At 48.4% G+C, this 15005-nt stretch overlaps 1 protein-coding gene and 1 non-coding gene across 2 annotated transcripts; both read right to left on the minus strand.

Moving 5' to 3' along the window:
* Nucleotides 1-3134: 3134 nt before the first annotated feature.
* On the minus strand, nucleotides 3135-4014 carry EI90DRAFT_3022688 (uncharacterized protein; the record flags this gene model as incomplete). Its single annotated transcript, XM_039057802.1, has 3 exons — nucleotides 3135-3401; nucleotides 3427-3615; nucleotides 3883-4014. 3 exons carry the CDS (start codon nucleotides 4012-4014, stop codon nucleotides 3135-3137), a joined length of 588 nt encoding a protein of 195 aa, XP_038908262.1.
* A 7462-nt stretch (nucleotides 4015-11476) lies between these two features.
* EI90DRAFT_t290 lies at nucleotides 11477-11554 on the minus strand. The gene has a single exon. It is a non-coding gene; the product is annotated as a tRNA-Tyr (tRNA).
* Nucleotides 11555-15005: the final 3451 nt, after the last annotated feature.

Below are 15005 nucleotides of genomic sequence, written 5' to 3' on the forward strand. Positions count from 1 at the left end.
TTTCCGTTAACCCCACAACCTGACTCGTCGGTAATATTCAGTCAGCTAATGTTTAACCCCATTAGCTCCGCTCTGTTCAACTCTGCCATTTGTGGACCCGTCTTCGCTGTAACCATATATATATCCAACTTGTACATAGGTTACACTTCAGTAATAAAATCAACTAGAGTTTACCCCCTTTCAGTTCTGGTTGCCAGTTAGTAAGTTAGGGCACGGACATGTTACTTGGCACAGCGCTCTTGGCATAAGTCGCTGAGGCTGAAGCCCTCCACCACGGAGACTTTCCTTCATCTCAACCTGGTCTCTGACAATGGCCTGACCTGCATTTAGTTTGATGCTACACTGATGGATGCAATGACACTTACTTCATGTTCTGATGTGAATGAAGTGACAGCCTCACTGCTTAGTTGAGCAGGACCATTGTGGCTCCAGATGTCTATGTCTGATGGAAGACTTGTCAGGATGCATTTGAGGAAGGTGGGCAATATCCCTGTGATGTTTATGCCATCATGAAGAAGGGTGGGTTGGGAGAGGGTGAGCAGTCTGATGTGGTCATGAGGGATCAACCCCACACACCCTGTCTCCTTTCAGCTTACCCTTGCTCCTTTTGACTCTGTCAGAGACCAGATTTTAAGACGAAGGAATGTCTCCGTAACGGAGGGCTTTGGCCTCAGCGACTTCTGCCAGGAGCGCTGTGCCTAGTGACACGTCCGTGCCCTAACTTACTGACTGGCACTTAGAACCTAGTGGGGGTAACTCTAGTTGATTTATTTGCTGGGGCGTAACCTATGTACAAGTAGTGTATATATATGGTTACAGCGGAGGCGGTTCCGCAATTGGCGGAGCCGGACGGAGCGGAGCTAACGGGGTTAAGACATTAGCCGACTGAATATTACCGACGAGTCGGGTCGCGGGGTTAGCGGAAAGGCAGGCGTTAACCCAGAAACGGAAAGGAGGGATAAGCCCGAAGGTGGACTCTGCAGGGCAGGCGAGTGTATTGCCCAGCGGAGGCGGGAGTGCGCTAGCGGACATCGGAGCTGTCCGGAAGTCTTCGGGGCTCCGTACTTAGGGAGGCGTAGGTAATAAATTGAAATGAGGGGGTGGTGGTCATCGAGGGGCACCGGGAGGTTTGCGGAATACGGGGGCTCCGAGGTTGGTGAGGGGGGAGCGGAGTGAGGACGGAGGGGTCGGAGAACCCGGGAGTCGATGGCCAGGGATGGATATGACAGACTCCAGACCCCTCCTATATATGCAATGTACTTAGTAACTTGTAACCTCAGTCAGTAATCGACTTGAGATTCCCCTTGAGACTTGAGATCAATCCTTCAGGATATATATATATCATTGTGTCATCCATAAGGCACTGATGCAGGACTGCAAATGGGGTCAACTATCAGCACCACTGAGTGACAAATTATGGAGAAGACTGACAGGGGCTAGATAGGTGGTGGGGAAGGGGATGGTGGAAGAGTGGTAGCAGACAGGCACTTTTGTGGGGCTGTGACAAGACCCCCCTCATATTCTCCCAAAATGGCCACAGTGTCAAAGCCAGACCAGCATGAATTGGTGTCCTTGTGGTAATCCTCATCCAAGTTGAAAATTACTGCATGACTGACAAAGTGTGACTTGACCACCTACAGGTGCTCCTCTTTGTCACAAAACTGCCTCACATAGTTCCACACTTCCTGCCCACTCTTTGCTAGCTCAGGAGCAAGGCATTCCATGTAAATATTGATGGTGTGGTAAACAGGTTCACATTCCTGATGGAATTCCCTGTCCATCTTCTTGCAAACCTGGGCATCATGACTAACAGTAGGGAAATTGTGCTGGGGTCCCGTGGGGTAACAAGCAGAATGTCAGATATTCAGACTCACATAGCCACCAACACCTTGCCAATATGCAAAGTGGGCCTGACTGCTTTTAAAAAGTGACTTGTTCTTGAAGTGGGGCCTGAAATCAGACTTGTTGAATTTAAACTCCTTATTAAACTTCTTGCTAGCCTTGACAGTGGCATTCTGTATCAAGGTCATAATAAAATCATAAGAAAATGATGGTAATCAACTGACATGGACTTAGTTGAGGGCATGGGGCAGTCTGATTGCCAGTGTTAGAATGGTGTGGGTTTGGATGATTCTGGAATGGAATTGGAGACTTATCAAGGAGGGACCTTGGCCTCAGTGACTCAGGTGGAGTGCTGTGCCATTGCTATTTGTCCTGTTGGTCCTTAATTTCAGACATAGTTAGAGTGAAGTCTCAAGGGGGAGTATCAAGTTGATTTTAGACTGAGGTACAATGAGTATGTACATACTCTATATATAAAGGGAGACAGGAATACAAAGAACAAAGGGGGTCCAAAATGGAACAAAGGTGTCCAAACAGAGACAAAGGGAGTTTGGAACAGGAACTGCACTGAGGGTCAAGGGTTAGACTCTATGGTGTGTCTGGAAGGAGGTAGGGGGGTGAGGGCCCAGAGGGGCAGGAGGAGGTGAGGAAATGGGGTGGATGGCTATGTAACTGGCTAAATGGAAAGAAGCAGTAGTCCAAATAAGGGTGAGGGAGAAGGGTGAAGTATACAGTAAAAATAGCAAGGAGGCCTAGGTAGGTCTGTGAAGCTTGGAGGTAGTGGAGCTTACAGAGGCAGGGTTGAAAGTCTGAGGAATATTGGCAATGGCATTTATGTGAAATGATGTCACCAATGCAATGGACTTAAGCTGGGATGGTGTCAAAGTCTGAGGGCTGGGACTAAGATGGGATCTTGGAGTGGAGGTACGATTGGTGTCCAAGGTCAGGGTATGGGATGGAGCAGGGGGTTGTACCTTAGTGGAGATTTGGCAGGGAAGAGTCAGGGGGAACGGAAGGTCAGGTCAGGTCCAAAGGTGGGGATCAGAATGGATGGGGATAGGGTAAGACCCCAGAGGTGGTGGAAAGGGTCTGGGAGTCAAATTGGGATCAAACAGATATGACAAAGGTGTTCTATACAAAATCAAATTGTGGCAATGTGGGACAACATAGAAAAATAAAAGCAAGGTAATCTATATGAAATAAAATCCAAAAAATTTATGGCAACATGGGGAATCTGTTTTATGAACTTACAAAGGAATAACAATTCATAGAAAATCAAGGTCTCTAGTCCTTTACATTGCAGATGCAGGATCAAATACCTTTGTAGCCATATTGGTTTTTGATGGCTTTGCCTTGGCACCACCAATCTCTTTCAACCTCATCATGGTCCTTGTTTGCCTCTGCATGGGAGGAGTGGAAGGCTGAGTGGGAGAAGCAGGAGGGGCAGAATTGTCATTGTCAGAATCAATGCTGCTGATGCTGCTGCTTTCTGTGGCATCCTTTTCAGACAAGTCTTCATTGGCCTTGTCATCCTTCTTCTGCTCATTCTCTTCCTCTTCCTCTTCATCATCATAAGAATGACACCTTGGCTCTGATGGAGACAAGCAATGAGCTTCCTAGCCCATACTCCATTTTCAAGCCATGAAACAGCAGCTGGCAGTATCTCAGGGCCCAGGCAAAAGAAGTTAAAGGAGGATGAGGCTTTAGTTCAAAATCTGGAGACCCATTCCCAATGGCTGCTACACCTACAGCCTGTTCCATACCAGTAAGTGCCTACATTTCAGGAGTATAGAAAAATGGGAGCTTCTCATAGTTTGTTTATGCCTAATCTCAAGGGCCTGATGCTCATTTCCAACAGGGAGCAAAGACTCCTGATGCTCTGAACATTCCCCCACTCAGTAACTAGTACAGATGCTGTTCAGATTAAGCTACTGCATCAAATAGACAGGCTTTTCAGACCCTCTGCAGGGATTTCATACCAGGGACAACAAGGCCCATTCAGTACAGTACTGTCAGGGCACAGCCCTCAACCCCACGCACCCTCAGGTACCCCACCCCCCTTCTAGTCACCCTTCCCCCATTTTCCCTCATTTTCCCCTTCACTGTTTCACAATGGTGCACACATGCAGACCTGTAGGAAAGTTCTGGGTAAATCACTTGCCCAGAAACCATCACAGCCACAACTGTGGGAACTTTCTGGGCAAGCAGCTCACCCAGAATCTTCCCACAGGGGGATACCAGTTATGGAAAGTTGGCAAAGAGCCAAAAACTGTATAGTTCTCAGGTTCCTTTTGTAGCAGCCTCACAGGGGGTTGAGAAGATTACCCTTCTTCTCAACTCATTCTGTCACGACCCGGCAATTCCCACGGTCAGGTGATCACTCCCCACACCTTCTCCCTCCCCCGCTTCGACCCCGTCAACCCTGCTGCCCACCCGACGCCACCTGAACAAGCCTGTCACCCTTCCCCGTCACCACTACCTGTTTCCATGGCCCATCACGGGCCTACGAGTCTTTCTTTATCATGCTTGTTTCCTTGACAGCCATACACGGCCATCCTTCTCCCACACTCCTTGTTTGTTTTCGTTTCTTCTTAACCCCACCCACAATCTCCGTGAGATCTGGGGACTTAATTCCATTCATTCCGTTATACTTAAATACCGGTTGTACACTACCTCGTACTTTAGTTCGAAAATCAACTAGGGTTACCCCCTGCACCCTCTATCTGACCCAGTCACACCTCCTGTCTCCTGAAATATTGGGGCCACGTCAAGTACAAGGCACAACACTCACAAACGAGTCATTGAAGCCGAAACCCCGTTCCGCCACAATTGTCATCCCCGCCCTTGATGGGCTGTTACGCCGAAGTAGTGGACCTTAATGGTCGCCGACGGCGAGTCACAGTAACGTTTTCCCATGCCCTGACACATTCCCTGTGAAGGTTGGGGCTAGCCCCCTCAGTGAGTTTGAGGACCTTGGACTGGGACTGGACACCCCAGCAACCAGAAGGATTCCCCTAGGGCCATCCCAGAATGAGGGCCAGGCCCTGAGAGCAGAAGAAGGGTTAAACCCAGTTGCACCCCCCACCCTGATGTCACTAGAGGGAACAGATCACAGAGCTTCCATGCCAGCTCCAGGACCTCCAGGCCCAGCTGACTTCCCAAGGGCAACCCCCAGCCCCAACCCTGAAACCACCTAAAGTGGCCACCCCCACCCCATTCTCCAGTTCCCAAAATGACCTAGATTGCTTCAAGGCTGAGTGTGGGCTCTACATGAGCATGTGGCACACAGAGTTCCCAGATGAACACAGCCAAGTAGTACACATAAGATTTAACAGAGCTAATGGGAACAACCAGAATGTAGGTGGTATGAGAGTTATTTCAAACAGTGCCCTGCTGAGTATCACTACTTAGTATCCATTGTGGTGGGGAAATTGGAACCCCTCAATCATCCACAAGTACAATGAGTGATCAACCACAGAGATGCATGGAAGGTCAAGATTGTGCAAGGTCTAACTCAAACATTACCTATGATATATCTCCAAACATACAGGGATGCACCTTCTGTTGTTTGTGGTGGGATTGGGAGGAGAGGTGGAAGCACCAGTGTTTGGCATCATCAGCTCCAATGGTAATGCTCTGCAGCTTTTGAGGGCTGCAAAATTGTATGAAAGTGTTAGAACTGGGCAAGGGTGGACAATTCTGGAGGGGAACTGGAGACTTACATCAGCAAAAAATTGTTATGCTCCTGAGTGCTCCGGAGTATGGGGAGCACTGGGAGAATCAGGAGGAGATTGGCCGGTCCAGGAACAGCTCATTTCCTCCGGAGTTGGTCAGGTACTCCAGGGCACTCCCAGGAGGGCATGGAGCATTGCTTTGTGCACAAACATATCCAGTAAATACAATTTAATGCTTCAAAATGTATAGGGGTGAGAAGCTTCTGGGAGCTCCTGGAGCATTTGAAAATGAAAAGGAAAAAAAAGAGGGAAGACTCCCCATGAATACCTCCTACCACAAGACTAACACAACAAGACACTACTTAACATTTAGATCAAACACTATACTATACAGCAAGGACACTGAGACTCACCAATACACAGTCAAAATTTATGGCCTGATATATGATTAATCTGGCAACTTAATCACTTTCGGACTTGCAGAATATGGAGGAAGGGGAAATGGGGGAGAATGAGGGGGGAAATGAGGGGGAGAATGAGGGGGAGAATGAGGGGGGAATATAGAGGGAAATGAGGAAAATTTGAAAAATAGGGACTTCTAAAAAGTTGAAAAAATAATTAGGGAAAAAATCAAAAAAAATTCAGGAACTGTAGTGCCTTTGAAGTGCTTTCAGGATATATAATTATTTGTGAAATTGAGGAAGAAATGATGGAGAAAAATGGAAAATACTTTCGGAGACCCGAGAAATAATGAGAACTGAATTGATGGGAAAGTCTGAAAATTGAATAGGAAAGTGAGGGGAAGCCTTGTAGCATTGTTATTTTCTGCTGTTCTAATTTTTCCTGATTCTTCTTGGTCTCACTCCCAGCTGCTCCTGGATACTCCTGGATACTCCTGGAAGCTCCTGGGAGGGTCCAGGAGCAGCTAATGGAAAATACTTTCAGGGACCCAAGAAATAATGAGAACTGAATTGATGGGAAAGTCTGAAAATTGAATAGGAAAGTGAGGGGAAGCCTTGTAGCATTGTTATTTTCTGCTGTTGTGATTTTTCCCAATTCTTCTTGGTCTCATTCCCAGCTGCTCCTCAATACTCCTGGAAGCTCCTGAAAGCTCCTGGGAGGGTCCAGGAGCAGCTGGGAGTGAGACCAAGAACAATCAGGAAAAATCACAACAGCAGAAAATAACAATGCTACAAGGCTTCCCCTCACTTTCCTATTCAATTTTCAGACTTTCCCATCAATTCAGTTCTCATTACTTCTCGGGTCTCCGAAAGTATTTTCCATTTTTCTTCATCATTTCTTCCTCAATTTCGCAAATAAACATATGTCCTGAAAGCACTTTAAAGGCACTATAGTTCCTGAATTTTTTTGATTTTTTTCCCTAAATTTTTTTTTTCAACTTTTTAGAGACCAAAATTTTCCTCCCACTGCTCCTGGCACATTGCATACTCCTCACCACTCCCAGCCGCTCCTGGACCCCCTCCCAGGAGAACACTATTGGCTCCAGGAGTGCCCAATCTGCTGTTTTGTCTCCCACATGCTCCAGCCACTCCTGATGCTCCGGAGCATAACGGACTTTTGCTGATGTAGCAAGGAGGGACCTTGGCCTCAGCGACTCATGCAGAGTGCTGTGCCATTGCTGTTTGTCCATTTGGTCCTTAATTTCAGAGGCAGTGAGCAGGAAGTCTCTAGGGGGCATTTCAGGTCGATTTTAGACTGAAGGTCCAAAATGAGTATGTACAAGCGCCTGTATATAATAGGGAGACGAAAGCACAAGGAAATCAAAGGGGGTCCAAATCAGAACAAAGGTGTCCGAACAGGGACAAAGGGATGACGGAAGCAGATTGGCACTGAAGGTCATAGGTTAGAACCTGTGGTGCATCTGAAAGGAGATAGGGAGGGTGAAGCCCAGAGGGGCAGGAGGACGAGGTGAAGTGGGGATGATGACTAACTGGCTAGAATGGAGAGAAGCAGCAGTCCAAATAAGGATGAGGGGGAAACACGAAAGATACATTACAAGCAGTGAAAGTGCCGAGTATGGTCCATGGAGCTTGGAGGTTGCAGAGCTTACAGAGTTACAGAGGTGGGGTTGAAAGTCCAAGGAATGTTGGCAATGGTGTTTACGTAGTATGAGGTCACCAATGCAATGGACTTAAGCCAAGGTGGAGTCAAAGTCTGAGGTTGGGACTAAGACAGGATCTCAGAGTGAAGGTATGAGCAGTGTCTGAGTACAGGGTATGGGAATGCGGTGGAAGGTTGTAACTTGGCAGAGGTTTGGCAGAAGAGGGTTGGAGGGAGGAGAGTGATGAGAGGAGTGGAGGAGGAATGGTGTCAGGTCCGAAGGTGAGTATTGGAGCAGACAGAAGTAGGGTAGGAGAGGGATGGAAGGGTGGAGGTGACATGAGGAGTGAGGAGGAGTAATAGGAGGAGGGTGGCGAGAGGAGTGATGTTCAGTCCAAAGGTGAGTATCAGAGCAGATGGAAGTAGGGTAGGACTCTGGAGGTGATGAAGATGGGGGTCCAGGAGTTGGATCAGGATTGGGTATGTATGGATATGACAGAAAGGCTCTCTAGCAAGTTCCACTTGGGAGCCAACATTCTCTATGCTGCATGGGGGCTCCATTGGATTATGGAGTCACATGCTGCCTTGAAATGTCTGGTAAGTTCTGGGAGGCACTGCATCACTTGTGCTCAATGTCATATCCATCTATGGCCATCGTCCTCCACTACCTCCGATCCTTCCAGACTACCTCCGCTCCTTTGTCACTAACCTTGGAGCCCCCTGTATTCCACAACCACCTCCGACTCCCTTGATGGTCACCACCCCCTCAATTCAATATATTACCTACACCTCCCTAAGTACAGAATTCCGAAGGCCTCCAGACAGCTCCGACGTCCACTAGTGCACTCCCACCCCTGCTGGGCAATTCACTTGCTTGCCCTGCAAGTCTACCTTTGGGCCTATCCCTCCTTTCCATTTCTGGGTTATAGCCTGTCACTCCGCTAACCCTGTAACTGTCAGGGCACACACCCTGACTAGCCTGGACCCGGACCCACGTCCGGACCCGCTTCCACCTGCCATGCTTCCCACATGCGCGCACGCTCCGCACGCCACATGCTCCGAGCCCAGTTCCTACCCCTTCATGTGACTTCCGGGTATCCCCGGAAGTTTTGCTGATATTGTGGCCACTGTGGGAAGATGAGAAGTTAGCTTCCTTCTCATCTCCTTACCCACAGTAGATTGTGCCCTGGATAGGGCTGGCCAGACCAGAGGCTGTGGACCATAGGGGAGGGTCATGGGGACCCAGGAGTCGTCCCCTGACAGTAACCTGACTCGTCAGTAATATTCAGTTGGCTAACGTTTAACCCCATTAGCTCCGCTCCGCTCAGTCCCACCATTCATGGGCCCACCCTCGCTGTAACTATATATACATAACTTGTAGATAGGTTACACCCTAGTGATAAAATCGACTAGAGTTAATCCCCCTTTAGTTCTCGCTGCCAGTAAGTAAATTAGGGCACAGATGTGTAACTAGGCACAGCGCTCCTGGTCTGAGTTGCTGAGGCCAAAGCCCTCTGCCATGGAGACATCTCCTTCATCTTGCATCCAGTCTCTAACACTCAACACAACTGGTATACTTGGGTTAAAATATTAAATGGGCCAAAGAAATGAGGTAAGTAGTACATCATACACCCCTTGTTCATGTTAGAAACAGACAGTCTCAGATGGTTCTGGAATGGAAACAGAGACTTAGCAAGGAGGGACCTTGGCCTCAGCGACTCAAGTGGAGTGCTGTGCCATTGCTGGTTGTCCTGTTGGTCCTTAATTTTAGACATGGCAAGGGTAAAGTCTCTAGGGGGAAATCAAGTTGATTACTGACTGAGGTACAAACGAGTATGTACATAGTCTATATATAAAGGAGAGATGGGAGCACAAAGAACAAAGGGGGTCCAAAATGGAACAAAGGTGTCTGAATGGAGACAAAGGGAATTGCAGATTGGGAACTACACTGAGGGTCAAGGGTTAGACTCTATGGTGCATCTGAAAGAAGGTAAGGAGGGTGAAGACTCAGAGGGGCAGGAGGGCAAGAGGAAGTGGGGTGGATGACTAACTGGCTGAATAGAAGGAAGCAGTAGTCCAAATAAGGGTGAGGGAGAAACACAAAGTATACATTAGAATGGCAAAGGGGCTGAGGTAGGTCCATGAAGCTTGAAGGTAATGGAGCTTATGGAGGTGGGATTTAATATTGGCAATGGTGTTTACATGAAATGAGGTCACCAATGCAATGGACTTAAGCCAGGGTGGTGTCAAAGTCCAAGGTCAGGGACCAAGACAGGATCTTGGAGTGAAGGTACAATTCAGAACAAGGGTCATACCTTGGCAGAGATTAGGTGGGGGAGAGTTGGAGGAATGGAAGGTGAGGAATGGGAAGTGAGGTCAGGTCCAAAGGTGGGGATTGGAATGGACAGGAATAGGGGTAAGACTCCAGAGGTGGTGGAAAGGGTCTGGGAGTCAAATCAGGGTTGGGTATGTACATATATGACAGTTCTCACTCACACAAGGGCAATGTCAGACAAGGTCCCTTCATGGTGTTGGCTCTCATGGTCTGCATCTCCCTGCTGGTGTCAAAGACCAGATTCCAAATGAATGAGAACAACTCAGTGTTCGGAGGGCTATGGCCTCAGTGACTCAGCCAGGAGCGATGTGCCCAGTAACACGTTGGTGCCCTAATTTACAGACTGGGGAGTCTTTGAAATGGGGGGGTGGTGACCATCGGAGGAGTTGGAGGAGATTATGGGATTTGGGGACTCCAAGGTTGGGGATGGTGGAGTGGAGGCAATCCAGGATGGCTGGAGGTGATGGAAGGTGGTGGCAGGAGATGGCTTCTCCTGGACAAGGGCCTGACATACACAGGCACATTGTCAGAAGAAGGGGAAGAAGAAAGGGAAGAAAAGCACACAGAAGAAGGCTGCCATGGAGGGCAATGAGACAGAAGATGGTGGAGGGCCCACAAAGGGCAAGTTTATTGCCAAGTTTCATATCCCAGACCTCAAGGACATTGACATTGGCCCAAACTGGAAGATGTCAAGAGATCAGGCATGCACTGCTGCCATCACTGTCCCATGGATGGGTCTGCTGTATCAGAGTGGTTGATGTCCTGTTTGGGATTTGAAGATGATCAGGCATCAGTATCAGGTTCAGGTGGCCAGGTTTTCAGTCAAGTACTGTGTCCACATCAGTCTAGCCTTGTCTGAAGAAGCCCAAGGAAGGCTGCCTGGAACATCTGCTGAGCAGGAGGTTGCTGAAACCTCTGAGGTGACTCCAGGGCTAAGCAACACTTGTCTGACATTTCAGCATGGCCCTTCACCCTATCTTCAGTCAGACCATCACAATATGCCTTCCATTCCAAGATCCCTTTTTGACGCTCAATGATTTGGGAGGGGAGTCCAGAGAGGAGAGGGATTGCAATGCTGGAGTAGTTTCAAAGGTATTACATGACCTGAGAGGGGACCCAGCTGTCATCCCAGATGCTGACTGACTCCATCAAAGTGACTGCAAAAACTTGAGTGCTAATGTGATTCTGCAGGTGCTCACCACTGCAAATTGGGGCTTGCCCCTTTGTGCAGCTTGCAACTAGGTCAGATCATTCCTTTCATCCCTCTGCTCCCTAGTGCCTATTGCCTTCACATCTATGCTGGTGACTTACACAATAAAAAACAACCAACCCACCATCAATATAGTGACAGGGAGGACTGGGGCTCCCAATGGATCCATTTAGCAGCAGAATGAATTTTTCCATTTCTTTTTCCTGGAGGGATGGTCTTTCCCAGACTTATGCAAAGTTCTATGACAATGCAAGCAAAGTAGTAATGGGACATGTGGGTTAGCTATGGGAGTGGAATGTGGGCACACTATGGTGCACACTCCTCCCATTCAACCAGTGGTCCTCCAATTATGGGTGGCCACACCAGGATTTGGACCTGGGACCATCAACATATATTTATATTTGGAGCTGATAATCACTCCACCATATGGCCACAGCAGTTCTCTAGGAGGTTGCATCAGGCAATAGGAGGCTTGTCAACAGATTCACTGTTATGGGAATGGACCTAGAATCTTATGGTCCATGACTATAGACAATCAAACCTTAGCCCCTTCAACTTTATTTCTTTGTCAAACCCCATGCCAAGCTTTCCCACTGGGTTTTGGTGCTGGCTGGGGGATTTGTTGAGTTTCAAGGGACTTCCTTTGACCATTATGATTTTTATATTAGATAGTTAGAAGTCATATGATGTATAAGGCAGATGCCGGAACTGTTCTCATTATCGAATACATAACCCACAAACCTTGTACCGCAAATTGTAACATCCTCACCATTGTGTCACCACTGTAAACTCAACCTGTAACCCTGGAACCATGTCCACCTCCCTATTCCTCCTCTCCATGACAAAACCGCAGCGAGGAGGGCATTCCCACGCCCAACCTCCTGCTGCCCACTCCCATCCAACCAGAAGTTCCCTATCAGGAACTGTAGCCTGTCCCACCTCCTCAGGAGAAGGATACGGTCCAGGCAGCTCCAGGATGCCTGGCCACGCACCCACGGGTCCCACTTCCCACGGTCACCCACTACCGTACACTGGTCCACCAGCCTGCTTTCCCCAACAACTCCTGCTACCGGTACGCTCCCATGAGCGCCAAGTCACTGATAGCCACCATCTGGGTGACTCCCTTTGGGAGTCCCAGTACCCCTCACTACTGGTACGCTCCATTGAGCGCCAAGTCACCACTAGCCAAACACTCCCAGCACACCCATTACCGGCACGCTCCCAGGAGCGCCAAGTCCCCGTTAGCAGACAGCCAGGTGGCTCCCTCAAGGAGCCCACACCATACTCGCTACCGGTACGCTCCCAGGAGCGCCAAGTTACTGTTGGCCGACACACAGGTTGTACTTCTGTACACTCATCCTACTCCACTCTCCCTCCGATGGCTACGCAGCCACCTCCATTAGTGAGCCGAACGGCTCAGGTTGGGTTCCCCGGAACCCATTCCTGTAACATTCACAGTTGCATGTGCATACTGAGTATGGTCAGCAATTGTACCAGATAGAGCCAGGTATGTACATAAATGATGTAGGCTGTGCAACATTGATTTTTTTTCCTCACCAGTGCAGGAAGGATTGGAGGTTGGGGGGAGAGGGCCTGCTCTTCCCCACCTAGCAATCCCAGGCCCTCAAGCCTGCCTGAGGACTGTGTTTGTGGTACTTAGTGCACTCTGTGTGCCTTTGCAACAGTATAACTGGAGATTTCTTTACAGGTTATTCTCATCAAATTTTTTCACTTTGCACATCACAGTGTTGCAACCATATGTGAGTAGCTGACTAACATTGTTTCATGCTTAGGTAAGAAGGGGATTGAGGACAGGTTGGGGAATGGGTGACTGGCTTCCAGAAGGACATCCACCTGTCACCCTACCTGTTATGGATACAGAGTCTCCAATGACCATATCTGTCGCATAGTCAAAGACTTCTCCTCTCTACTGCTCTCCCTCTTTCTCCCTTTCATCCTCTATCCCAATACCCTACCTCCTCACTCATTCTACCCTTTTCCCCCCCCCTCATGCAAAGCTTTCCCCATTGGGGTTTTGGTGCTGGCCAAGGTTACTTGTGTTTCGCGGGATTTCCCGTGACCTTACCATTTGTAGATAGTCACGCGTCTTGTACAGAAACCGCTGAAGGCGGTTCCCGCTAACTAACAACTACTCTCTACAACTGTCTTGTGTGTCGTCTGTGACTCAACTGAACCTGTGTGACTGTACAACTCACAACATGTCTTATAAGTCTGGTTATGTTGAGTCCTCTAACGGTCCTCGCCGTGAGAACTCGAGGTCACGAGTCGAAGACTCGCGACATGTGTATCATCCTATGGAATCTGTACCCTACGGGACTTCATCACTCTGCTCTCCCCCCAGCGCTCGACAGAAAAGGTCACATCACAATCTTGGAGATCGTGAATACTCTGAGGTCCACTTTCCCATGATGCTGGCATGTTCACTATGCGAACGCCAAGTAGCCACCCATCCACCATCTGTTCCCTCCTTCATCAGTCATCATATTCCCCCGCCAACGGTACATTCCCTTTGGGAACGCCAAGTCACCGAAGGCCCCGTTAGTCAATCCTCATTGCATGCTCATGATATCAACCCGCTACCGGTACGTTTGCACTGCGAATGCCAAGTACCCGATGGCAGTTATACAAAGTTCTCACCCACCTCACGAGTCACGACCTCGCACACGGTACACTCCATTGAGGAGCGCCAAGTACCCGTGGCTGACCCATCTGTCCTGATGTCTCTGACTACCTACCATCAATTCCTTAATAGCTCACTACATCACCAATCACGATCGATGGGAATTCGATCGTCCACTCCCATGCAAGACTGGGATCACTCATCGATTACATATCCCATTATGGTACAGACTAGATATGACGTTCGTCATCCCGCTATAAGAATGGATCGAGGAATGGGGATTCCCCCCCATCCCCATAACACTACCCCTGGATGACTCCCTCAAGGAGTTGTCACCACTCATGTCACTGGTATGCCCTTGTGGGTGCCAAGTACCCATCAACCCACTACAGGATGACTCGCTTTGGGAGACATCAACAACTGTGTTACCAGTATGCATGCCCCCATGGGCACCAAAGTACCTGATAATGATGTCCTTGGCCTAAATCTGGTATGCTCACTCAAGTGCCAAGTACCCATGAGCATATATTCTCCATCTAGTCCACAGCCCTTATGACCTATTGACACCTGTCCCCATCATTTATGGTCTTCAAGTTTCTTAGACAAAACATGCTATTTGGCAAATCAAACCTCACAACATGGATCAACATGTACATCATACATATATTGATGATTACTCAGGTGAATCAATTGCAGTCTCAGAGATCAAACCACCCTGTTCCCATGAGGCAAGCTCCTGTCTATAAGAACAGGTCAGAGTGGGCCTTCCAAAACCCAACTCTGTAACAAAGATAGACAACTTTCATATCTTGGTACTATCTGGATGCAAATTCCTGCCACAACACTTTAGAGGCTAATGTGGCACCAGGAAGCTGTACAACTAGTGTAGTTTTGTAGCTCCCTGGTTTCAGAATCCTAATATTCTTTGTTATTTCTGAATAAATCCCAAAATACTTTATGATGTTGGAATCAACATCTTTTTTAACACTGACCACAATCCAATTTTGAAAAAATCAGTTTGAAGTTTGATGCACATGGTTGCCATGGAAGTCACCCATACACCAGAGGATGAGTCAGAGGACAACTCTGGTGACTCCAAAGCATTGAGCTTCAAAGTTGCAACTCTGAGGGTGAAGGAATTAAGGTTGGGACCATCAGAATGGGCCCAATGTCTGTCATCAATGTAGTGGAGACAAGTCTGTGCAGGCCAAAACAAGCCCCATTGCACACTTCACCCCTCAC

This window comes from Cantharellus anzutake (assembly GCF_015039405.1).
Source record: "Cantharellus anzutake strain C23 chromosome Unknown EI90scaffold_170, whole genome shotgun sequence".
NCBI classification, from domain to species: domain Eukaryota; kingdom Fungi; phylum Basidiomycota; class Agaricomycetes; order Cantharellales; family Hydnaceae; genus Cantharellus; species Cantharellus anzutake.